Source organism: Scomber scombrus, chromosome 7 (assembly GCF_963691925.1).
Source record: "Scomber scombrus chromosome 7, fScoSco1.1, whole genome shotgun sequence".
Classification (NCBI taxonomy): Eukaryota; Metazoa; Chordata; class Actinopteri; order Scombriformes; family Scombridae; genus Scomber; species Scomber scombrus.
The window spans coordinates 21,522,530-21,548,447 of NC_084976.1; the positions used below are offsets into that span (position 1 = coordinate 21,522,530).

Below are 25,918 nucleotides of genomic sequence, written 5' to 3' on the forward strand. Positions count from 1 at the left end.
TTTTGCGATGGACTCTGCCCACAGAAATGCTTTGCTTGGCTGAAAATGTTTATCTATTTGACCCCTCTACCACCCCACCACCCACTCAGTCTTCACTAAAACCCATATCTTTCCTGTTAGAACAGAGACTTTGACTGGCCTGTATACATATCAGCGCCCGCCAAGTGGGTTGAAATATCTGATCCAAAGGGCGCTTGGACAGGTAACTTAGCTAATGTTGATTTTGAAAAGATATCAAGAGTTCAGGATCTGCAGATCTAAAAAAGCAATGTGTCTTCACTAAGATACTAACATCAACCCAGTAATACAGCTAGAAGTAAAAAGAGCAAAAAAACACACAAAAAACTAAAAGTTTAACTGTCAGTTGTGGTGGACGAAACCAATGAGGACAGGTTTTGCCCATGTGAAGAGATTAAGTTTTTGACTTTATAAAATAAATAAATTCCCCTTAACCTAATCTCAAATCATTGCTTTAAATTTGTATGTGCAGTTTGTCTGTGCATGTATATTTATCAGTGTTTTCTCATACAATAATTTAATATCAGTCTAAGAGCCAAGTAGATCCATACTTGTTGTGTGTTTTATATAGGTCAAATACCTGTTGCGGTCTGTCAGCTTTTGCCACAAAAACAATGTAATGAAGTTAAGGGGAAGAAACTGAATGGTCGTTTGATGAGGGCCAATGTACACACTGTAGCACCCAATACAAATAGACTCAATAACACTTGTTTCATTCAACTTCTGTTGACCAGAGCTGCAGAGCAAAAGGTAAAAATACCCGTTGTCATTTTTTTGTGATGTTAATGAACCCACAGACATATTTTATCTTAAAGTTTTACATATGACGTTGTGATGATTTTTATGTTGAAAATACTTTCTTTATATGATGTGCTAAGAATACAGTACAATTGTATTTGTGACATCCAAGTTACACTGCAAATGGATTGTGTTAAAAAATAACTACTGAGGGCAATAGAAATATTAATATGAATATTTAAGAGCTGATTACATTTTAAAATACAGCTGTCTGTATTTCTCTCCTCTGTGTTTGTTTCAGATGCATTTGAAGTTGTTTCTTTCCAGTCTCATCTTACTAACAGGTGTGTTTTTTTTAACGACTCTTAGTCTCACTTCCTTTATTTCTGAACTTGTTTATCAATCACGTCTTTTCCTTTTTTTGACTATTTGACTGACAAGTATCTTCCTCTGCAGCATGTGGGCCACTTTTGGCCCAGACACCAACCCCACCAACCACACAACCTGAGTCTGAGGGAATAATGTGGAGACTGGCAAATAGAGCCAGGTACTTGATTGAGCATTTCTATGAATGATTTCTGGTTATCAGAATTGTTGAAATATGTTGTTTGTGTTCAAATTGATGTTGATGTTTGTGTGTGCATGTTTATGTGTACTTTATTTGCTCATTTGTGTACTTGTGCAACTCATAGGGATGCCAAAACTAAAGTCCTGAATGTGGGGGAGGCAGTGCTGGGGATAGCTGGTTCTTACTATGAAGACCACCTCCAACCAGTGGCTGAAAGCTATTCTCAATGGGCCTCTGATGTTAGAGGCTCCATGTGGGAGAAGATCCAGACAACCATTGACAACTACATGCCATTTTAAACCAACTAGTCAAAATGACTAGCTCCCTCAAAACTAATCCCTCGTTTCACAGTGCACTTCAGAACTACCCACAGGAACGTTTCCTAATCGGGTGCCTCTATCAGAAAGGACAACATCATTTGTCTTTGCTTTCCAAAACCATTACTGTTGTAATAATGATGTTTAAAGATGTGGTTACACTGTTGTTAAGGTCTGGTTAGGTTTAGGTACAAAAACCACTTGTTTAGGTTTATGGAAAAATCATGGTTTCAGTTAAAATGATCAATTGAAATGTGGTTAGGCAACCGTCATCATCATGGCAACCAACCAACCAACCAACCAACCAACCAACCAACCAACCAACCAACCAACCAACCAACCAACCAACCAACCAACCAACCAACCAACCAACCAACCAACCAACCAACCAACCAGCCAACCCACCACCTCTGAATATGTAATTTTGTCAACTTATATAGAAGTCATCTGAACTGCATCTTACTATGGACACAAAATGGTGTCTGTCACTCAGACGTAACTATGGATCGCTTTTGGTGACTGGCATTGTGATCTATTGTGTGATTTTTTTTTGGGAGGACTAAAGAAAAGCTGACAATGAATTCATATTCTTACCGCAATACACTGCTCATGTCTTAAAAAAGTTAATAATAAAACTTTTCATATCAAACAGCACAAGTTGTCTCTGTTTTTACTGTATGGGCCCAGCTTGTCTGACAACAAGAAAGGCAAAAATGTGTGACCATTCATGTGATCATTTGTTGGTTTTTATTATAATACTGGAAGGGGGTATTTCTCTAGAACAAACAACTTAGTTATGTTATTGAACACATACATCTTACCATTTTAGTGCCCTATACATTACTGTGGCTGTTGCTGTGACCCTAAATCAGACGGAAAAAGAAGAAAGGGAAATTATGTAGAAGAAGACACAGAAAGATAAGTGAAAACGTTACAAACTAATGTAATGGCAATGATAATTTATGACCATGCATGCAGTCTGGCTCAGTTTATGAGGGTGAAAGGTGAGGACAGAATTGCTCTGGGTTCAGCACAGTGTGTCTAGACAGGTCCTTGTTGATTGACCTGCTGACCATTTGACTGTGATCTCTCACTGAGTAGACAATAAGAATCTGGATTCTGATTTGTTGTCAATGAAATGCTGATTAGCAAGAATTAATCTAATCAAGACAGTGTTTTATTGCAACAACAGGCAAGTCATTTTAAAAGTTTTTTTTCTCCACATGAGGCACAAGGACAATCACATGTTGAGAAATTTTGCAAACTTATGCAGTATCAGGAGGGGTCTGAGTGCATCGCCATATGAATACAGATAAACGTAGGTTTTAGGAACATTGCATAACCACATAGTCATATTTCCACATAAGGTATTTAAAGTGATTATTATGTACACTGGACTTTGTTTAGGTGAACATGTGTGTGTGTGCATGTGCATGAGCATGCACGTGTGTGTGTAGGTGTGTGTATGCTCATCAGATGACGTTTGTTTGCAGTCCCCCCCTATATCATCCTGGCCAGATGTGAGCTCCGAGTTACAGACAACTCACATTCAGAGAAGACTGTCACTTCTTGGATCTGTACATCCAGCACAGCAGCAGGTAATGGCTCTTCTTGATGCATCAGCGCTTGAAGCTTCTGTTCTGAAACTTCTTGAATAGATAGTACTGAAATGTAACTTTTATTAAAATATTTAGGGATCTGATTTTTGCATTTAATGTCTGCAGTTTTATCAACTTGTTAATAATGTCCTCAGGTTAAAATGGCAAATATGGAAAAGAAATATTGATTCATTAATACAGAGTTCAATTGTTCTGTCTTTTTTGCTTTTTGTTTCAGACATGAATGCAAAATACGCCTTGGCACTCATCCTCACTCTGCAGGGTAAGACAAAAAACCAATGCTAGCTAAGCAATTGCAGTGTATGTATTTGATTTGTAAGCTGAACTACTACTTGGCAATTTGAAATACAGAAAATTCTAAACAAATCACAGAGAATCATCTGAGGCAACTGACTTCAAATGTAAATGCTATTAATTTTAACTAGCTATTTGCATTGACTGTGGTAAAACTGATATATTTTTTGTAATTACATTTGCGATGATTTAATGGACATTGTTGCATGAGTAGTTCCAGCACTGCTTTATCTGTAGTCGACATATAAGATATAGAATACTGATTGAATAAATGTGACTGAGCATGAGTGAGAAACAAAGATCTGCAAATCAGTTTTTTTATGGCTTTAAATGCACATTGTCACACACATCCATAAATAGTTAAATAGTTGCTTTGGAATACCAATGCAAGAACAACTTAACAACTACATAGGATCTCTTCATGTATTCTTATAATCTAATAAACCTACCACTCTTATTTCATTTCAGTCTCCATGAGCCTGTGTGATGTTCCAGCACCAGATCAGGAGCTTGTTGAAAAGTATGACCAAATGAAATCTGTGTTCTACAAGAGGCTGCTGAATGCTTATGGCAAGCTTCAGGCCGCTGCTTCTCCACTTGTGGAGAGAGTGGGTGACCATCAGCACGGTCAGGCTGCCAAGGACTACATCGAGGAGCTGATGTCCAAGCCTCAGTTCCAAGCCGCCGTCAAGGTTGCCACGTAAGTGTTCGCAGAAGAATATCCTTCCAGTAGATTTCAGGGAAATGCATTTTCTTTAACTGTGAATTTCAGTATGCAGTGTTTTGAAGAGAACTATTACCAGTATATCATACATTTTTTACTGAAAATAAAACATAAGGCTCCTCCAGGTACTGAGCTAGCTGTTGAATCTTTAGATTTCTTTAAATAATCTGTATTTCCTGTTTTGTGCAGTGGTCTGGGCCAGGAGGCAGCTCCTCTGGCAGACAAGGCCCGTTCCACAGCCCTGGGTCTGTATGGTCACTACATGCGTCCCTACGTCGGCGACTACCTGAGCGATGCCATCGATCGCATCAAGGTGTATCTGGACAGAGTCTTGCCCGCTGAGTAAAGAAGACCAAATACAACAAACCCCCTGCCACCAGCCTGTAATAGATAATAGCTCATAGAAACTACATCAATTTAGGCTGAGAAGAGCAATGTACAATGCATCCTTTGCTTCTTTTCAAGTTAATATCTTTGCCAAAGGGAGCAAAGTTAAAAGCATGTCAAACATGTCAACACCATCTATGCAAAATTGTGCATGTACAGTATTTTGTGTTTGATACACTAACCATAGTCTTTGTGTGATTGTGTATGTATATGTGTGAGTGCGTTCAATAAAATGAACTGGAAACAACTTGAAATGTGTTCTTTCATCAAGGGACTGATGGTCTACTTTAACAGATTCTGATACACAGATTGATATCAGACATTATTCTATCCATGTATTATTTCATGAGCAGGGCAAAAGTTGTTATACAATTAGTTATGAGCTTTAATTAAGGTATAAAATCTCCAAATCTTAATTTTTTGCCACACAAAATATTTAGCAATACACTAATAAAATTAGCTGCATTCAGTTTCAATCAGTTATAAAAACATTAAATTAGTATACACAGAATAATGATACAACATAAAGTCATATTTTTACCAGAAATATTTTGTAATATTTCATTGGGCAGAAGACTTCCAGAAAACCAAGAAGTTGAATTTTGCTCCCAGAATGGTGAAAAATAATGCATATAAATTGTAAAGTCCTATATTAAATTATTAAAATGTACAAAATCACATGAAATATTTCAAAACTAGCAACCTTTTCCTGAAATAAAAATTTTAATGAGTGTTAACAGATAATATAGTTGATAGGTCATTTTGGTAGTTGTGAATGACGGCAGCAGGATGTGCTAATTCTTAATTTCTGTCTCATTTCCGACATTCTTGGTAATCTTTTTTATTTTCATTAAACATCCAAATATCTCTGCTCTCTGTGTAATCACAGTGTTTATGACATAAAGGTTTCAAGATAACAGAACTGATAGAATATCATGTCAGTGTCGCTGTGAGCATTAGTTCCATTATGCAACTTAACGTCGTCTTTAGCTATAGAGCTAAACACACAGAACTGAGTCACCTCAGCTTTGAATCAGCTGGATTTAATCAAAACCAAACTCTCAGTCTCAGTTTGAATCCTGCTGCCCGCAGCTGTCCTCATATATTGACCTGAGTTCTTGGGTCACAAGCAACATGATATGTGTGGCATCACATGACTGACCCGAAATGTTTGCTTAAGATTGGATAATATATAGCTATTACAGAGAATATATCTTAAAAAACCCAAATACATCAGATCAAAACTGAGCCGTCACTCTGTTTTTTTGTATTCATGCAAAAGAATATACAGGTAGCTGGGAAGTTAAACTTCCTACTTTTTCTATGACTGTTCTTCAGTCATAGAAAAATAAATCCAAAGCTTTTATAAACTGTATAAGTCCTGTGTTCTGCACGTTATACATTTCTCTGTGATTTCCCAATGTGGTATGCAGTATAAAAGTATATATTCATTCATTTTTTTAAAAATCACTACAGTTTGACAACTATTGTTCTTGTAGCAGATTGTTCTTGTGTATGAATGCCATGTCAAGCAAAAACAACTGTATCACTTATTAACCAGAGCCAAAATAATTATAGAAAAATTATAAAACATTAAAGTGTAAAAAAAAAGTACAGGTCATGTGAGTACTCCACAAACAAGAGAAAATAAAATAAATCAAATGTTCAGAACGATGTACTCCCAATCTCCTTTGAAATCAAATCACATGAAAGAAAAAATCAGCTCATTTATCTTTCATCTGTACCTTTGCTAGAAAATTCTGTGTGAAAACAGATGCTTCTGCATTTCTGATTAAGACCCTGCTGATGAGTACAAGGTGTCGGTGGGTCTTTTTACATAAGGTGGAGATTCTTTTAAACTCCATAACCCATGTCATAAAAAGAGCTGAGAGGTATCCTTCACTTGAACACTAATAAATCGAATCTAGCTGGCCTTAATACTTCATAACCTGAATTAGCTGGATGACGTGTACAACACACTCTAGACTTACGGCCATCTTAATAGAACTTAGGACTATTGTAATGTGGCATGAACGTATCACCACTGTTATGCAAGTAACAAGTGCCTCCCTATGGGGACTGTGAACAGGGCAAGGTGTAAGAGTATGTTGCATTCCTGAATTACTGAACTAATCAAAAGAAAAAAATTGATTGTACTGTTTTCAAAGTTAGCGTCACAGACATAGAGCCAGTGGGAAATGTATTAACACAATGCCCGTCTTCAACCACTGTGCAAAGGAAATCAACTCAGACTAAATTCCTAATTGAAAGTTGATGACGTTTAAAGCCCCATTTAATGCTTCACTCATCATCCTTGTATTTACATAGATAGCCACAATGTATTTTTTTATCTAGACAGAATGTCACACATAGTCCCACAAACACAGGGCAGACAACAGCACAGGTTTATCTCCCACACAGTGCACTTTGGCTCGGTGAGTGACAAGTCAACACATTTACGCTCCTATATAAACAGGTCAGGCCAACAGTGGCTCTTACTCAGTTTCTTCATCACACTCATTTCTGGAGGAGAATACAGTGAGTACTGACATATTTACTTTAATTACTGCAGAGGATGGAATGTGAGAGTCTCAGAAATGCAAAAATGTTATGAAAAAAAGCTCAAAAAGATTGTATTATTTTGAGACATGAGCTGTTTGTTCAACAAGATTGACAATAAGAATAAACTACACATGGAAGGGAAAAATATAAAACAATGTCTCACCTTTGTAGATTAAGTTTGTCTAGACCTGTTCTATGTGAAAAGTGCCTTGGGATAACTTTTGCTGTGATTTGGTGCTATATAAATAAAACTAAATTGAATAAAGTGAGTTAAGTCTGTTCTCCTTATTCTCTCTCCTCGCAGGTACGAGTGACAACATGAATAAGCTGCTGGTTATTACTGTGCTGGTTGCACTCCTCGCTCTCAGTAAGTGCACTCTCAGACCATGAAATTCAATTTGAAAGAGGATAAATTGATGCTGGAAAATATTGTTTGTTTTCCTGATGTACTATGTTACCCATTGACCCCTTTGACCTGTTTTTGTGCAGGTGCTGAAAGCTTCCGTGTGCCGAGGCAGGCCGAGGAGGAGCAGGGAACCCTGTCCAAGATCACAGATACCATCAAATCCTACTATTCGGGTGCTGTCAACACTGCCAGTGGATACCTGGACGACATCAAAGGCCTGAAGCTGGAGGAGAAGGCAGTGTAAGAGATTTTAAATTAAAACAGTATGTGCTCAGCATGGAAAAGTGTGAATTCATATATAAAACTCTTCTTTTTTGGTGTTTTGCCTACAGAAATCTGTACACTGATACTACCACAGTTGTGAGCACCTATGCCGGCATAATGCAGGACCAGCTTTACCACATCTTTTACGCACAACAGTAATCAAAAACTGATTCCCAGTGATCTCAGCTATCCTGTCTGACAGCATGCTCTGAAGCTCAAGGCCAAAAAGCAACATTTGACATTCTGAACTTGGACATATCTCACCTCACCCAAGCCTCCAAACCTCAAATTGCATCTTAAAAAAAATAATGGACTCAGTGCTCTTTGCGGGGCTTTCTTGGGCCACTGCACTGGTGGTAAATGGTGATAAATGCCCAACAGGGACTGTAATCCTTTGAAACAAACAACTAACAGCTTGCACAGAGGAAACTGGACAGAACAACTTGGCCAGCAAAATCAAAGGAAAGATTTTCTTCATGGGTCTCCAAATTATTATTATTATATTTAATTCTCTAACGCCACCTACTGGTCTTTTAGTTACCTCGTAACTACATCTAACAGTCTTTCCACCACCCAACCTGAATAAATTTAAATATTTGTCATATCTTGAAATAAAATATTTATACAAAAACTGGTGTGTGTGTGTGTGTGTTTGATAATGACCATGAAATTACTGTATGGGGAAAAAAGTGTTATATATATGCTAAATTGTGCATATTGCTGCTGTCTGTTTGTGTAAGACCTGTTTTCTTTTATCTCACTGATGCAAAGAATCACATGTTTATGTCTGTGTGAATCTGCAATGAGACACAAGACTTTTATCAGCTGAGGCAGCAACAGAATAGAGGCTTCTGTTGCAATTAATAATAGATGAAAAGGAACAACATGTATAATGTTGAGTGCAAAGCGGGCAACATAGATAAATAAACAACAGAGACTGTGAAGTTTGATCTGTGGATTTTGACAACCAGTGATGTAAGAATGTGGTGTGTGTTTTTTAATGAACGCATAAATCAGCAACATGTGGCCTCTTCTGAATGTACAAACAACACAACAAAAGAGATCAATTGCTTTCAAGTACACACACACACACACACACACACACACACACACACACACACACACACACACACACACACACACACACACACACATACACACACACACACACACACACACACACACACACACACACACACACAAACACACACACACACACACACACACACACACACACACACGCACACACACACACACACACACGCACACACACACACACACACACATATATACACACACACAAACACACGCACACACACACACACATAAATAAGACCACATTAAAAATATCAATTTTAAAGAGATGTTAAAGGGTTCTAGGGTAGGCTCTAATGAAATGAATAAAGGTAAGTTTTCAGTATGGATTTAAAGTATATATATGCCTAACATCTGAGGCATTCAAATACTTCTGCTGTTACTGTTGTTGTTCAGATACCTCTACTTATATAAATATATAAATAAATATAAATGACACCAACTTCTGCAGCCCTCTTTGTATTTTTGTCCAAATCTGTCCCGACTGGATTCATTTCAGAAGGACTGCATTTTGTGTTAGGCGTCAGAACTTGAAGGTGGGATATACAAGAATGTAGGATACAGGGAAACATCACTACCTGTGCCCACGTCATCATAAAACATGAAGAAGCTTCTTCAATAATAATTATGTTGTTTGTGGTCTAAAATCTTTTATTCAAAAGTCTGCACATTCAGTCATATAAAAATTTCACCAGTTGTTCCTGAGCCTGAATATCACAACATGTACTTAACTCATTGAATATTGTAATAAAAAATTAGCCTATGATATGTTAATCGAACCTGTGACACTACTTTACCTAATTTAAAGTAATTATTTATCAACAATATATTTTTAAATCACCTCTTCAAGGAGACCCATGTAGAATGTTACTTGAGGACATTTAGTGTTGAGCAATGTGTGACGTTTTATTAAGACACAGCTTTTAAAATTGCGTCACAGTAAAATATTAACTTTATAAACAACATTGTATCTCCACTCTTATCTCCTTTATTATTTCTTCCTGTAGCACTACAAAAGCCTTCTTCATTCATTTATGACACCATTGTTCATTTCAATGTGCACTTAGTTAAGACTAACCAAAAAAAAAACCAAAGGATCAGTTGCTGATCTTACGATTTTTCACCAAAAACAAACTGTTTTTCATTTTATTTCACTGGTATAAAAAAGTGAAACCACCCAAGATATGGGCAACATCTTCTGCTTTAACAATGTGAAGCCTATATTCTCACCTCTAGGGGTCTTAATGATAAGCTATTACTGAATGTGATGTTATAATGTAGGTCTATATTATGGCTTTTCCCTGATGTTGCCATTTCTTCTTATTCTCTTTATTCTCAGGCATTTTCCTTTAACTCCTTTCTGACCTAATATGGATGAGTTGATCTTTGTGATTTTGACGTAATATCACAAATTCATATTATTTATTCCATCTTACCTACTTTTTCTATTTTAAAAAGTCTTTATATGTTTAATATGATTGACTTAGTTAGACTGACAATGAGTTGATAAATGTGATTTAATTGTTACTACTGATATTTTTAATATTTTCAAGATTAAGAAGAGTTCCTGTAACATATTGCCACCAATGAAATGTTTGTTGTAATTGGATGCTGTCATCCCCTGCCCTTTGTATATAACTATTTAGATGTTTATTTCCATCTGTCAGCATATACAGAAGAAGAAGGTCTTCTGAAGAAGGACTGGGATTTTGTATTAAAGTATCTTTACTGAGCAAGGGCAGACAGTGTGCAGATGTCCCTTCTTCTTGATCTTAAATGACTGAAATAGACAATATTTCTCACAGATATCTTTTGTTTACCATAAATTAGTGTCTTCCTTGTTCTTAAACAAGGTGTGTCCCTCTTACTGGACGTATTGTTACAGAGGTTATTGAAAATGTATCTGATAAGGTTAGTACAAAATTGATGGCTGAATGGGAAAGGATGCCGGATAGCAATAAAGTTGTCTGCTCCTCCCTCTGTCCTCTAAAAAGCTTTCAGTTATAAATAGGAGCGATTGAAAGGTCATCACACATTATTCTAGCTACATAAACAAGAGATACAGCATGAATCTCCTCCTTCTGATGGTTGCTTTGGGGCTTGCAGGTAGATATTTACTGTGCAGTGTCTAAATGGGGGGGGGGGGGGAAACGGTATAGAAAAGTTACTTAGCTTCTCTTCACTCTTGCTTTTGTGTTACAGGAGCATCCCCCCTGCAGGACTACAAGACGTGCCAGCCTCACTCTAGACCCTGGCAGGTCCATCTGCATGGTGGAGGAGTATCCTGCAGTGGAGCTCTTATCGATGAGTGGTGGCTTGTAACCTCCTTTAACTGCGCACCCACGTAGGTACTCACACTTTTGGTGCAGATCCAAATGGGATGCTGAGTGAGAATCATAATTCGTGTTTTCTTGTTACCCTGACCTGAATGTTTGCCACATCTTTTATCTGTTGATTCATTTTTAATGACTGTCACACTTTTCAGAGTTATGAATTAACATAACATTTAATGTAAAGAGTTACAGTTCCTGTTAAACAGTGTTTTATCCTAATAGCACCACTGAAATTTGATGTGCATCCAGTTTCCCAAAATATCAGCAGTTAAATCATATCTCTGCTTGGGAAACCAGGATGAGGTGCTTGTTATAATGTTTTTTGTCAATCATTTTTTCCAATCATGTTTTATTTAAATATAGTATTTTCTTCTGTTAATACATTTGCCACAGCATTTTCTGCATGACCTTTAACTCATAGAGTTTTCCAAAATAGATTAACAAGCAGAATGTTTTGTGTGAATGGTTCAGCTATTGTCATGGCTATGTTGATCATTTTGTAGTACTGTATATGCTGTGCTGATACTTCCTAATAAATAAAGATTACATCACAATAGGGCTGCAACTAATTAGTACTGTTATTAAACTGTTGATTATTTTCTCGATTAAATGATTAGTCTTTCAATCTATAAAATGTCAGAATATGGTGAAAAATGTAGATCACTGTTTTCCAAAGTGCCAGGTGATGTTGTCAAATGTCTTATTTGGTCCTGATCACATATGAGAAGCCAAAATCAGAGAATTTGGACATTTTTTCTTAAAAATATGACTCAAATAGATTATCAGAATAGTAGAATTATAATTGATTAATCGACTCATTATATTCTGTCTTGTGTCAGCAAATTTGTCTTCTTATTTAGCTTTGTTATTATGCTGTCCTTTGGTATTTAGAAATGCTTTATATTGTTGTGCACTACAAATGTGTGCTTAATAATACCACACTGATTAACCTGCTGCTCATATCTGATTAAGGCTCACTGTTCCTTGGTCATGGTCTTGTTTCTGCCTGAGGCCTGAAAGGTCGGCCTGAGCTTAATAAATTCGTTTTTCTTCTCCTCTCTCCTTCCCTCTCCTCTTTCCCTGTCCTCCGCAGATCCTACAGTACCATTGCATCTCTTGGGGAACATGATGTGACAGTGGAGGAGGGCACTGAGCAACACATTCATGTTGCTGATGTAATCCGTCACAGCCCCTACCGCTCACCCCTCCACAGTCTCACAATGGTCCGCCTGGCTAAGCCTGCCCGCTTTAACATGTATGTCCAGCCCATCCCTCTGCCTAAACGCTGCCCACAGCCTGGACAGACCTGCTATGTCAGCGGCTGGGGCTCCACCATCGCAAATCATTGTAAGTGGATTTAAAGGTGCTACTGTGGCTTTCACACCTCATTAACTCCTCACCACACTAGAAAGTAGTATAATTACTTTATGAACCGGTGTTCCCTAATCCGGTCCATGTATTCCCTGTTCTACTATATTTTTACTATGGCTTTTGTATAAATTTTCATTCTATTTTTTTTTCTCTGATCAAATACACTGTGTGTTTAAGTCCTAACAAAAATGCTGAATGCATTTCCTTCATAAATCATTTGTAAACCTGTGTTTTTAAACTTTCTTTTACTAGCCTGTTGCCATCTTTTATCCCCATCAGTGGTTGATATGTATTACTGCTCTCTGGACCTGGAAGAAATGTGCTCTTAATGTGTATGCATGTCTTCATTTGCGTAGAAATTGTAGTACTGACCCGGTGAACATTAAGTTGTGATAAAACCTGATCAATATTCTGGTCATTGCAGCTCTAACAAGGCACGGACCAGCTATTTTAAAAATGGCTAAAAATGGCTTTCTTTAATCAGAGGAGTTTCTAATTGCCTGTCAAAATGCTCCGTCAGTGATCAAAACTAATTAAAAGAGGTAGACCTTGAAAATAGTATTTACTCAAGGTTTAGACCTTATGCTTCAGTGCAAAAAGTGGCAATGCATGAGAATGGGAAATAATCCATACACTTGCTGAAGAAAAGAGGGAAACTTTGTCATTGAATGAGTGGCAGATTGATGGGTGTTGTACAGAATATATCACAAATGCTAAATTGTACTTATGTTACAGATTCAGATGAGAAACCTGTCAAATTTGAAGTAGATTACCTCACTGTGTCAGAGTAAGAACCCACCTTCTTCTTCCTCTTCAAAACAGATGGGTCTTCTCCACGGCTGAAGTGTATAACTGTGCCTGTTGTGAATGACTACATTTGTATGAACACTTTCCCCGAGTACCTGTTCTGGAGCCCGGGCATGGTCTGCGCTGGTCAAGAAAACACAGATAACTGCATGGTGAGAAAAGGCACAATTCAAATAAACTGTGGATCAGAGTGTTGTATTTCTGTACGTGCCAGCTTCCCGCCTCCCGCCTCCCGCCTCCCACTGTCTTCATAGCATGAAGTCATTTTAATTTAAACTCACATATTATCATGAACTTATCATGAAAAACAGCAAGTGAGTGTCCTATTCTAATTCTGTTTTTCAGGATGATGGCGGCAGTGTGATGATGTGCGATGGCCAGCTGCAGGGTGTGCAGTGGTTCAGTCACGGCTGCAGTAACCCAGCCGACCCAAGTGTCTACACCAAGCTGTGCACGTACAGTGACTGGATCAACAGTGTGATGGACAGTTACAAACCTATTCTGCCAACTGCTACCACTCCACAGATGTCAAAAGGAGTGTAAATGCTGCTCCTTACCACTTTGCATACTAGGTGCAGTGTTATGAAAACCATGCTAGAACCAAATATTTAGGGTTTGACCTCTAAATCAATTATGCAAGACACTAAACTATTGCTTTTTGTAAAAGTAATACTCTAGGTAAGATTAACTGGCGTACAAATGTGGGAATATTTATCAACATTTTGCAGCAGTTATATAGTATATGCAAATCCTATGCTCAGCTAAAAAGCAACAGGAAAATCTCCATGCAAACTCAAAAATGTAGCTATAAACAACGAACAAATAAATTGTCATGTGTACAGATGCCTCATGTTTTATTCATACATTTTAGTGAACCTTTTAGTCCATGATTTCTCCTTTTTCCTCATTTGACTCTGCAAATCGTTTTCACGGCTGGGTAGCTGGTTCTAATTAGCTCTGACTTTCTCACGCTAATTCGTAACTTCACACACGCTGCTGCGTATTTGATTTGACAGTGAATTAGACATGACAGTGAATACTTGTTTCGGTTCCACATACATTAAAATCTATAAATCTTGTGATTGCTTGACTCCCTGGCAAAATGACTAGCAGCTTTTTAACCCAAATATGTGAAACCAGCTATTGTTGTTCTAAAAACAATAAATTAGTACTAAAATGGCTCCTAAAGCTGCACTAATAAATTGAGCACAGTGTTAGTTCAGGCAGGCCATCCAGCTCACAAACCCTGCCTACATCAGCTGATAACAGCTGATCTCAAACCCTGCCTACATCAGCTGATAACAGCTGATCTCAAAGTCAGCCTACATCAGCTGATAACAGCTGATCTCAAAGCCAACCCACATTAGCTGATGGCTCAACCTTTTCCCTTCTATGCATTCAATTGGCAAATAACACACAGGGCGCCTACCCTTCCTGCTGCTTCCTCCTCAACCTGCCATGCAACATGCCTCCACTCCAGCTTTTCCTTTACATGCTGTTGTCATTGTTGCCTGGTGTTTTCTATACCTGGGGTCTTTGCTGCTGCTCTCCCTGCATTAGCTTTTCCATGGAAGCACATTGAGGAGCAGAGAGGTCCCAGAACAGAGTCATAAATGTAACTTACTGCAGCTGGACATAAAAGTTCTGTTTGACTAAAATGAACCTGACAGAAATACTTTTAGTCATGCCAGTGGCTTGGCTCTATGGCAATGTCAGTCTTCTGGTCAATCAGTCTCAACAACTACTGGATGAAATACCATGACACTTTGTACAGTCATTCAATAATCCTCAGAGGATTCATTCCACTGAGTTTACACCACCAGTATGTTGTTATTTTTGGTGTTTAATTAAATGTTTTGACAACTATCGGATGGATTTCCATAAAATTTAGTTCAGATACCCTAGGCACCCAGAGGATGAAGCCTAGTCACTTTTTTCCTACCCTGACACTACCTCTATTACCACCAGCAGCTCAAAGCTCTCACTTATTATGTGAGATATCTTTGGTTATTATTAAATAATTTAGATGTCTCAGGTACGTTTTGTTTAGTGCTAATCAGAAAATGTTTTCATGCTAACCTCCTAAACTAAGATGGTGACTGTGATAAACATTATATCTGCTTAACATCAGCAAAAATAAAGTTAGCAACTACTGGGTGAATGTAGTGGAGCATTAAGGGATAGCCATATATTTCCCCTCAGGAATTGGTGTAGACAAGTCCAGAGCTAAAAAAAGAGCAAATATTTGACATATGACTCCAAATAAATGCTAATATTGCTCAATGTCTGGATGTGTAAATAGGCTGTCTGTTGTGTTTATTATACTGTAGCTCCTTCTGCTGCAAATTATATAAATCTTATTTTGGAATAAAATGCTTAATTTCTGTTTATTACAGAATCTAATTAAATTAAATTAAATTATGTCAAATGGAATGAGCCTGGTAATCAGGTGTGACTGGGAATACTCCACATGACAAATGCTGAGCAGCATTAATGTGAAGAACCACTAGATGGTGGTAAAGCTCAATAATAGAGAAAAACATTGAGCCAGACAGAGGAATGAGAGAAAGAGAGCAATGGTGTTCATGGCAGTGTGAACAGGTGACATGAATGTTACATTCTTTGTGAGGTTTTGTGTGAACTCTGATCCAAGATCTGAGCTCTGCCATGACACCAGTGAATTCACAAAAATATGTTATAGCAGTAAACACATGGATATAATGTAACACTACAGAGACACACTGAGTACAAAGGAAACAGAGAACATATGGGGGAGTTAATGGCAAATACACATACACACACACACTCACACAAAGCACAGAAACAGCATATATACACCAACTCAAATGTGCGTGTGCACACATACACACACACACACACACACACACACACACACACACACACACACACACACACACTTACATGCAAAGTGACTGACAGCTGTGTTCATAATCTTCCAGGCAGTTGAACACAGAGGCCACTCTGCCATCTGTTGTCAGCACCTCTCTCCCTTTCCTCACTCCCACTTCTTCCACCTCAGTGGGAGACATACAGCAAACTGAGAGGGCTGACTTTGGTAACTTGGATGTCACTTTAGAAACAGTGTGATATTAATTGGTGTGGGTTTTAAGAGCTGCTGTCTGTGTTTGTTTGTTTAGCCTTTTGATTTTGGATAGCATTGTTTATAACTATCGGGTATCTGACTGACACCAATTTAATGTCATAGCTACTGTGTTGTTAATTACTAGCTTTTGTAAAATGTACAAAAGAGACTTGTCTTTTTCCCCCTGGAAGGAAATCCAATACAGCAATCCTGAAATCCTGTAAGATTTCCCCTCAAATATTTAGTCGCCGTCTACAGACTCCCAAATTATCTGCAGTTTGTTGTAATATGTGGGCAATATCCCTCTGTGGAGGGCGTGGTCATTAGATTACCAGTCTGCTTTGGAGACACAAAGCATCTCCCATATAATTTTTTCATGTGAAGTTGTAATTGGATTTGGTTATCTTATATGCTTCGGCAAACACCACATATCTACTCTATAATTTCTGAAACAGAGTAGGAAGGAGATACCTGATACAGTATATGATGTTGGATAAGAACCAACAGCTGCTTGAAGGTTTTAATTGCCTAAAGAGACTTAGACTCTACAGCAATGCTAGCAGCATGTTAACAGTGAGAATACTGACATGCTGATGTTTTGCAGTTATTTGCTCAAACTGAAGTATTCAACAAACTTGAAAATTTTGACCTGATATTTGTCGTAAAGTGAATAGATCATGAAGGTTATTACAGGCTATTCTGTGAAGAACATGAATGTGTGAATTAAATGTCATAATAATTCATGCAATAGTTATGAAGACATTCCTCAAAACCAAAAATGTATAAAAGTCAGTTGATCACCATGATCAACAGGGTTCAAATTTCAAGGCAATCCAACCAATAGTTGATATTTATAGATTTAAGGGTTGGAGTGACCAACATTTGACATTGTCATCACTGTAGATAATTTGCATTAAAATAATGATCAGAATGAGACCTTGTTGCCTGCAGCTGATGTACCCTCTTAAGCTCCCACTCAGAATTTAATGGACCAACACAATCAGAAGTTGCAGCGACGAGATGACCCTGGTGGCCAGAGGGATTTTTATAACCTGATCAAAATTCTAGACTCAAGCCCAACTCCCACTGAGCACTTTCCTTGTCTCTATTTCTGTTTCTCTTTCAATTTCTATTGTTTCTACCCTTCAGACAAATACACATACTTAGAGATTGTGGATAGACTATGGCATTCTCTCTCTCTCAGCCCAGTTAGTTATAATATACTTACCCTTATTAATGGTTAACCATCGGCACTTTCCTCCTACCTCACTCCCTGCTTCCAACATACTGTAAATTATTTCCCAATTTCTAAGTGTCCTCCCTCCTTCTCTCTGCTCTGGCTTTCATAACTCAGGCATGCATGCGTGGTCCACAGAGAACAAATATCATCCTCAATTGCCCAAACACCGTGGCATAAACTGATTAATGAGGGAATTAAAATGAAGGATGATCCATAGGTGGAAATCTTTTTCCTCGGGTGTGACAGTGCTTATCAGTGGTTGGTACAATATCTGTGCAGTAAATGCAAGGCATCTCCCTCCCACCTCCCATCTCCCTCCATCGCTCTGTTTCTCTAGCAAACTGTCGCCATCACTCACCGCCGGCTTACATTCCCAGCATTCCCCTGTGGCACCTGGCTCATGAGAGAGGAAAAGTGACTAACATGCATTCAAATGAACACTTTCTTCCTAAAAACTGATGGGTCTTTTCACAGAGATGCAAATTATTATATGAGATGCTGACTTTTATTGATACATACATGTGCATGTGTGTATAAGGGAATACCGCTATACGAGGGTGGGTATGTTTGTGGCTGTGTTTCTGTTCCCTGGGCTAACTGAGACTCACACATGCCAAGTCAATCATACTGGATCTCTCCCCATCGTCCCATTGAGACCCGTGGCTCATCAGGGGAGATAATTAGTCTGAAGAGCTTTAATGATACTCGCCTAATAGCTACAAGAGAGGCTGCAGTGTGTGTACATGTGCATGTATTTTTGGGATGTAGTGTATGCTGTGTCTTTGAGAGGCAGTAAGCGAGTGAATAAGTGATTAAAATTGTGTTCTGTTAAAACATGTTTATAAGTGTGTGTGTGTGTGCGTGTGGATGATGATAATGTGGGAGCTGATGGGATAATGAATATTGTGGCATCCCACACACACACACACACACACATACACACATATACAGAGAGAGAGAGAGAGACATACCATTCCTCACTCACTTTTACTTTGCCTTTCTCCCACTCCCTCCATTATTGTTAGTGTTACAGCGGAGCAGTGAGTTTGCTCTTGCTGACTACACAATGCAACCCTGATGCACACAACCTCAGTGTGTGTGTGTGTGTGTGTGTGTGTGTGTGTGTGTGTGTGTGTGTGTGTGTGTGTGTGTATGTTTTAGAGACAGAAAGAGATAAAGATGGGGGAGGCATTATGCATTCATATTGGTAAAATGTTGTGAATTTAAATGAGCATGTGCTCTTTGGTGGACACAAGCTGTTTAGTAAATGCTGTTACAAAGTGCCTTGCGGTGCCAGGAGTGCAAACATACAGGGCATGGACACATATGGAAACACGGTAGGCTGTAGCTTCACTATCCAATGAACAAAATGAACATTATGAATAGGTTTTACAGAATTAGGATGATTGTGCAAATGCTTGTAATGTTGTATCCACACCCTTTTTCTGGTTTAATATGTATTTGTTTTTGAAGATCTGTTAGTGTTCACTAACTTAGTACACTTGGATAGCAATTTTCAATCAAATAAAACAAAATAAATGTAAACCATAGTGAGGGGTAACAAAAAACAAAACAAAAATTCAAAGCCATGTCAAGAAAGCCACTTTAAGTGCTGTCGGATAGAGAGCGGCTGAGTCTGACAATTTCTGTAACTTTCCAAAATTGACAGTGCAGCATCCACACCTGTTTCCTACAGTGATTCACCAGCTGTGCAGAGGTGAGAAAGGAGCCATTGTTTGAACTTTTCTCTCTAGTTCTTTGTTGTGTTTGATACATTACTATTGAGCCACTTTTCATGTGAACAACTGAGTGCAAAACAATGAATGCCTTCCAGGACATACTATCTGAACATGTGTGCTGTTTTCCCCATATCCCTATATTTGAGTAGGATTGCTCAGTACAACTATAGACACTTTGATTTCAGACTACAGGTCATATGAACTAATTATTTTATAGCATAACTCGGACCTTATTATTCACACTGGTATAGATTTCTTCAAGAAAAGCAAACACAATTCTTGCAGGGGAATGAGCAAATCATTTAGTCAGTGCTGTACTGAAGGTGTCTCAGGTTTTCCAATTTTCTCCCCTGTTAGAAGGCTTAAAGCAAAAAACTGAGGCAACCTTAACGTGGTCAGTGTCTCAGGTTATTGTTGCACTATAGTCCTGTGACTTTGAACCCTGGAAATGAAGGTGCTTTTGTACATCACAAACATGTTTACTTTAGATATAGATGGGTGAGAGAGAACTAAGTTACTTAATAATTGGCTATATTGATGTGTTTGTGAATGCATGTAGCTACAGTTACACACATGCAGTAATTGAACAGCATTAACTGAACTTCAAATGTTTGGGTGTATCAGAACTGGAAGGAGGGGAGCACGTACACATGCACTCTGATAATGCATTAGTATTGATGGGGCTATGTTGAAGAAGATCCAACACACACACACACACACACACACACACACACACACACACACACACACACACACACACACACACACACACACACACACACACACACACACACACACACACACATTTGCAGTAATGGTTCTCTCAAAAAGGGGGCACAGCTACAAAGAGGTAAACCCCACAGGGAATCCATTTGCCTTCCCTTGCAATCATCATACACTTCTCTAAAAACACCATAGACTGGTGCCGTTGCCATGGAGACACAGTACTTCACCCCTACCCCACCACTCCCAATACTCTGTAATTTTTCCAATGTATCTTTCCTTCTCTGGAAGGCCTGTAATCCCTATGGATTGGTTAACGCGCTGGCTACATACCAGAACATGCTGTTTCCTGCGTATAAGCATGTCTCAGAGTGTCTGAGAAGATGTTTGTGTGTGCATGTGTGTATGTATGTGTGTGTGTATGTGTGTATGTGTGTATGTGTGTGTGCATGTGTGTATGTGTGAGGAATGCAGTAAGAAAGCTTCACCTGGGGGTACACTTTACTTCAGGGAGACAGAGTAATAACAACTGATGATCCCACATAAACAGGTACACAGTCGGTAAAGCTGTTAACAGCTGTTTACTATTGTGAACAGGCAATATGGAATGAATATTACCTCTTACACACACTGACATGAACGCTGTAACACACACACACATCCCCAAGCTGAGAGAGATGTCCCGTCGCTAACACCAGGTAAGCCTGACAAACTCCCCTGAGCTAATCCTGGTCTCATCGATAGGTCTGTCACACAGAGGAGAGGAGTCAACTCGTATATCACTGCAAACCTGGAAACTCCTCGCCTGCAGAAAAATGTCATCCACAGAATACTGAAAATGCAACAGACAGTGTTACTTTTCAGAGTTAACAAAATATATATTGGGTGAGCAGTTGGCTGCTCTTTTCACACCTGGCAGACATTGTAAGGATGTCATTTGAAAGAAAAGAAATTACGGGATTGTTACATAAAACGCTTTAAATACACAACCTCAGGAATTGATTTGTACAAAAACGTTTTATCAGTGAGAATTGTAATTAAATTTGAACAACAGACTGAACAACCAGTCAAGTAATTGGGGTTTAGAATCTCAGGGTTTCGGGAGTAAATCATTTTTACTTACAGACAATTGTAGTAGGCTAGTTGATTATCTAATATTTGAAAAAGGTTTGTTTCACCTATTTACATTGGGGAGGTGTCTGATTTTGGAGCTTGAGATTGAGAAGTTTTGTTAACTTCTTAACAAGAAACATACTTGATTTGGCTACTTCTTGTCAAAGACACATTGAAAAAATGCGTTTAGCTATAATTCTACCTTGATTAAAAGCAAGAAAATGAACAAATAAGGGGTATGAACAACTAAAATCTGTATTCTGGTGGTACAGTCAGGAATTTCAGTGTGAGTCTTAAATTTATTTTGCAAAATGTCCTGTCAGATATCATCACGAGAGCCTGATTGATCTTCACACAACATTAGGTGCAGACAATGTGAACATATAGTGGAGCATTTATCCAAGATGCCTTTTTTGTGGATTAGTCTGCAGTTAAAACTCTACATTAGTGACCATGATGGCAGTTACTGCGAACATAAAACTTCTTCCTCTTCTCTTTATTTTCAACATATTGCTGTTACTGCTGCCATGAGAGTAAAATGCATCATTTCCTGTGCAGCAAAGGGTTTCAACTTTGAAGGACCCATTCCCCTGAGGGGTTAGAACAGCAAATTTAAACCAATAGTGATATATAAAGACAATTTCACAGATTATTATTATCAAATATATGTTTTTCCATTTCAAGACACAGAAAGCACCCTGAACTAGAATCGTGGTTGGACCAGTGTCCCCTGATATGACCCTCTTCTTGTTCTTACTGTAGCATAACAGCTAACCTTTGAAACATGAAACCTAACCGCAGCACTGACCCTGTGTGGCAAAGGGCAAATTCACAAACATGAGTCTTGGTGGCAATTTTCCAAACCAATCTGCGCCACAAACACAGACATAACCGGCACACACAGTCTGAGGGGAAGGAGGGGAGGAGACCACATACAATTAGTAAGGAATGTTAGCCCCTTTAACCCCACCCTTGCTGCCCCTCACCCTGCAGCATGGGGCTCATAAAAGAAACACGCCTTTACACAGTTATTCATACAGTACAGGTCACAACTAGAGCACCAGAAATCTTTCTTACAATTCTCCAAACGTATTTTAGTTAGTAGAGCTTGGTACAGAAGCACCAAGGTCAAGGTTTTGGCCAACGAGTGTACCTACATACAGTGTGTGTGTTTATGGATGGTGCAGGGTGGTACAACTTGTATAAAAGACACAGCCAGGCAGTGTAAGCAAGAGCAGAGAACCCTGGAGATTTAGGGAATTAATCATATACACTAACATACACACTAACAGTGGGGTCGGCATCTGCAAAACATCTCGAAGAAAAATACTTTCTCCCTCTTGTGCACACTTTTTTTTTCTAGTGCATGTGTGCAGCTCTGCAGAGCTATGTCCACCATCAAATAAAGTGGGCAGGTCTGATAAGCTGATAAGGCTGCAGCTGAGAGAAACACCAGGACTCCTTACTTACACACACAAAGAGGCAATGCACATGAAGGAAAACCTTGACATAGGTAGACACACTGGCACAGCAGCTGTCAGCAACTAAATGCTGTGTCGTGTTTTCTATTACTGCAAACAGCAGCTTGATAAGACCCCTCTGGCTCTGTAATAAACGGGGCTCTCTCATCACTTGATAGGCAGTAGTTTTTTCCCATTAAGGTAACAGAAGTAGGGAAGGTCAGACAAGTAAATTAGTGTTATAAAATGGAAGTTGAGGTGAAAAGGGGAGATTGAAAATGGAAAAGAGGATATAAATTAGAAAAAAAAGAAGTGCTATCAAGGTTGCTCTAAATAACCTTGTCTTCATTTAATAAAAACAAGTGATACACACATGAGATCCTGTTTATTCCGACAGTAGGAGAGATGAGGGTGAATATGTGAGTGAAAGAAAAAAAGGAGGACAGGATGGGATATAATGTCAAAGCTCCATTAGTAAGTCAGTGGAGCATATGATAGTAATTATCAGGTGTACTCTTGGGATGCCCTAAGTCGCTCTAGCTGTCACTGCTATTACTGTTACAACACACAAGGGAAAGAAAACACTCTCCACAGTATGCGTGCATATGCAATGTGTGAGACATGAGTGAAAGTGAAAAAGAGGAGATCATGGAGCAATATAAGCTGGCATACTGTTGGATGATGTAAATGCAACTGCTGTATTTCTTGGCTCTGTGTGTATGTGTGTGTGTGTTTGGCTGCAGGCAGGTGTGTATGTGTGGCGAGTGTTTTAAAGTGTCTTTTCTTCAGTAAGAGTTGGGTAACGAGGTCAAGTGTGAAAAATGCACTACCCTTTCATTACACTACAATACTCGACATGCTTAAAGGTATGTATGCCATTTCAGGAATCTTGGTTTTAACACACACACATGCAAGAGAGGAGTAATGTGTGTGTATTACTTCACATCAGAGTTTTTGGATGTGGGGATACTGTGTTTCTGAGTGCAAATCATGTTCAAAAACATAGATAGTATTAAGGGGGTAAGTGCATGTATGTATGTGTGTGTGCGTGTTTGTTTTATCCTCTAGACAGCTGCTGTGCTGTAATGTTAGCCGGTGGGAGGAGTCAGCATGTACAGAAGTTCTCGGAGGAGCAACACTCAACAGCTGCTCTTCAGCTCCTCCGGGCCCTTCTCCCTCTTTCCTCGTCTTTTAACACCAACTTTTGCTCTCTCTCTTTCTCTCCCTACTGGGCCTCAGGAGATTTCTTTTGCCTCTGGCATTACTTTGAATCCAACATTTCATGGTGTGTGACTGTGTGTGAACACAAATGCATGAGTATCCTAAACACACACAATATGTTGGTGAACACGTCCTGATTGCAGTTTATCAAAAATATGGTCTGTCTGTCTTTTATGATGTTAAACAGGCTTGGTCTCACTAGTGTTTAAAGTTCATCCAGCTTTTCACTTTAATGAGTCCATTTGACATGATTCTGCTGATGAGTTCCATTACAAAATGCTAAATATGTACTTAAAATTCAATACCTCGCCATGAAAGTTCATTATTTAATATAACTGAAACAAATCCCTTCTACTCTCTAAGGCTTCAGTGATTTTTGCTCTGTGAAAAGCAGCATAATCACTTTTCAATTTAATACTGTTCACTCTTTTGTAAAATAAAGTGTCATTTTTATGGCTATGCCCAACTAACTTTAACAACAATCAACATACTAAAGAATGTTGATCCAAGGATTATTGGACACTGACATGTAAAAAATATATAATGATCCTCTGCTTGTGTGATTCTTGGTTCTGGTTACACATACTCTTGACATTGCGTCTTTATTTCATTTAAACAGATCTTGAAGTTCACCTCAGCCTGTCGCACAGAATTTAAGTGGCCTTGGATCTCAATTCACACATTCACCCTTGCGTTAACTTGGATGGAATCTGATAGAGTTCTTAATCTCCCATTACATTTCTTCTTCCTCACATAAATGCTATGAATTTTATCTGATTTTTTTTCTATGAAATCTTTAGCTCATAAACCCCACTGGAAGTTCTGTCTCCCTCTCCTGTATCTGCCTCTCATTTCCTCAGACACAACAGTAAGTAGCCAAACTAATTAAAATGAAAATAAACACTAAGCTGTGCCTTAATAACTAAACATCCCACAGGTGGTCTGGCTCTCCTGAGTGACACACAGTTACACACTTGCTGAAATCCGGTTGACAGGGGATCGGCTGCTACTCAGCTTAATAGCACACTCGCAGATACAATCAATGAAACAAATCATCCATGCTGCAAGATAGATATCAGAAAAACAGCAAATAAATGCAAGCTCACACAGGTAAGTGCAAACACACACACACACACACACACACACACACACACACACACACACACACACACACACACACACACACACACACACACACACACACACACACACACACACACACACACACACACACACACACACACACACACACACACACACAGTGGGTACACCATCTTTACCATCTCTCTGTTCTGTCTCTCATAATCGCACCCAAACAGTAAACACATTCAAGCCACACAGGATATTAAACTGTAGGAGTGAGGGAGATAAACACATTTATCACACAAGCGCTTTTTCATTCTTTATCTCTATCCACCCCTCTGCTGTACACTTTCACCCACCTCCCTCCACCTTTCCTACCTCCTTCTATCTCCTGTTTTATTTCTTTAGAGCCAATATGTGTCTAAATCCGAGCCCCAACGCAGATTTATGACTCCTTAACAAGGCTTCTTCTGTTTCTTCCTACGTCACCAATCACCTGACAGTAAACCTTGCGACTACACCAACTGTAAATCCATCCTTCAGTTCACACCATAGCCTTTTTTCTTCTCTGCTGTTTTAAATTTACTTTCTGCCAGTTTTAAGTCCCTCTATGAATGATCCTCTTCTTTCACTTCTCCCTCGACATAACTAGTCCTCTATTTATCACTCCATCCATGCTGATCTTTTTCTTGCCTCGTTGCTCTCAGGGTTGTGCCTACAAACTGCACATGTC

At 38.7% G+C, this 25,918-nt stretch overlaps 4 protein-coding genes across 4 annotated transcripts; all 4 read left to right on the forward strand.

Annotated features, from left to right (window-relative positions):
* Nucleotides 1-460: 460 nt before the first annotated feature.
* Nucleotides 461-1,660, forward strand: apoc4 (apolipoprotein C-IV; the record flags this gene model as incomplete). The annotated part of the gene is made up of 5 exons (XM_062423133.1): nucleotides 461-517; nucleotides 616-768; nucleotides 1,058-1,100; nucleotides 1,213-1,303; nucleotides 1,449-1,660. Coding segments are annotated over 5 exons (519 nt in total), but the record flags the coding sequence as incomplete, so codon positions are not given.
* Nucleotides 1,661-2,580: 920 nt separating this feature from the next.
* apoa2 (apolipoprotein A-II) lies at nucleotides 2,581-4,912 on the forward strand. The gene is made up of 5 exons (XM_062422213.1): nucleotides 2,581-2,645; nucleotides 3,135-3,239; nucleotides 3,478-3,522; nucleotides 4,023-4,254; nucleotides 4,468-4,912. The coding sequence occupies exons 1-5, from the start codon at nucleotides 2,588-2,590 to the stop codon at nucleotides 4,622-4,624; spliced, it is 597 nt and encodes a 198-aa protein (XP_062278197.1). The 5' UTR covers nucleotides 2,581-2,587; the 3' UTR covers nucleotides 4,625-4,912.
* A 2,198-nt stretch (nucleotides 4,913-7,110) lies between these two features.
* apoc2 (apolipoprotein C-II) lies at nucleotides 7,111-8,528 on the forward strand. The gene is made up of 4 exons (XM_062422216.1): nucleotides 7,111-7,203; nucleotides 7,532-7,594; nucleotides 7,717-7,873; nucleotides 7,966-8,528. The coding sequence occupies exons 2-4, from the start codon at nucleotides 7,546-7,548 to the stop codon at nucleotides 8,054-8,056; spliced, it is 297 nt and encodes a 98-aa protein (XP_062278200.1). The 5' UTR covers nucleotides 7,111-7,203; nucleotides 7,532-7,545; the 3' UTR covers nucleotides 8,057-8,528.
* A 2,508-nt stretch (nucleotides 8,529-11,036) lies between these two features.
* On the forward strand, nucleotides 11,037-14,314 carry LOC133983828 (trypsinogen-like protein 3). Its single transcript, XM_062423033.1, has 5 exons — nucleotides 11,037-11,098; nucleotides 11,195-11,336; nucleotides 12,419-12,672; nucleotides 13,519-13,655; nucleotides 13,849-14,314. The coding sequence occupies exons 1-5, from the start codon at nucleotides 11,059-11,061 to the stop codon at nucleotides 14,044-14,046; spliced, it is 771 nt and encodes a 256-aa protein (XP_062279017.1). The 5' UTR covers nucleotides 11,037-11,058; the 3' UTR covers nucleotides 14,047-14,314.
* The last annotated feature ends 11,604 nt before the right edge of the window (nucleotides 14,315-25,918 follow it).

Bases quoted from the DNA above. Each gene is read 5' to 3' on its own strand.
- apoa2 (XM_062422213.1), top strand. From the start codon at position 2,588: ATGGCAATGATAATTTATGACCATGCATGCAGTCTGGCTCAGTTTATG. The intron at 3,523-4,022 runs GTAAGACAAAAA...ATTTCATTTCAG, and splicing joins ACTCATCCTCACTCTGCAGG to TCTCCATGAGCCTGTGTGAT. The intron at 4,255-4,467 runs GTAAGTGTTCGC...TGTTTTGTGCAG, and splicing joins GCCGCCGTCAAGGTTGCCAC to TGGTCTGGGCCAGGAGGCAG.
- apoc2 (XM_062422216.1), top strand. From the start codon at position 7,546: ATGAATAAGCTGCTGGTTATTACTGTGCTGGTTGCACTCCTCGCTCTC. The intron at 7,595-7,716 runs GTAAGTGCACTC...GTTTTTGTGCAG, and splicing joins GGTTGCACTCCTCGCTCTCA to GTGCTGAAAGCTTCCGTGTG. The intron at 7,874-7,965 runs GTAAGAGATTTT...TTTTGCCTACAG, and splicing joins AAGCTGGAGGAGAAGGCAGT to AAATCTGTACACTGATACTA.
- LOC133983828 (XM_062423033.1), top strand. From the start codon at position 11,059: ATGAATCTCCTCCTTCTGATGGTTGCTTTGGGGCTTGCAG. The intron at 12,673-13,518 runs GTAAGTGGATTT...TCTTCAAAACAG, and splicing joins CTCCACCATCGCAAATCATT to ATGGGTCTTCTCCACGGCTG. The intron at 13,656-13,848 runs GTGAGAAAAGGC...TCTGTTTTTCAG, and splicing joins AAAACACAGATAACTGCATG to GATGATGGCGGCAGTGTGAT.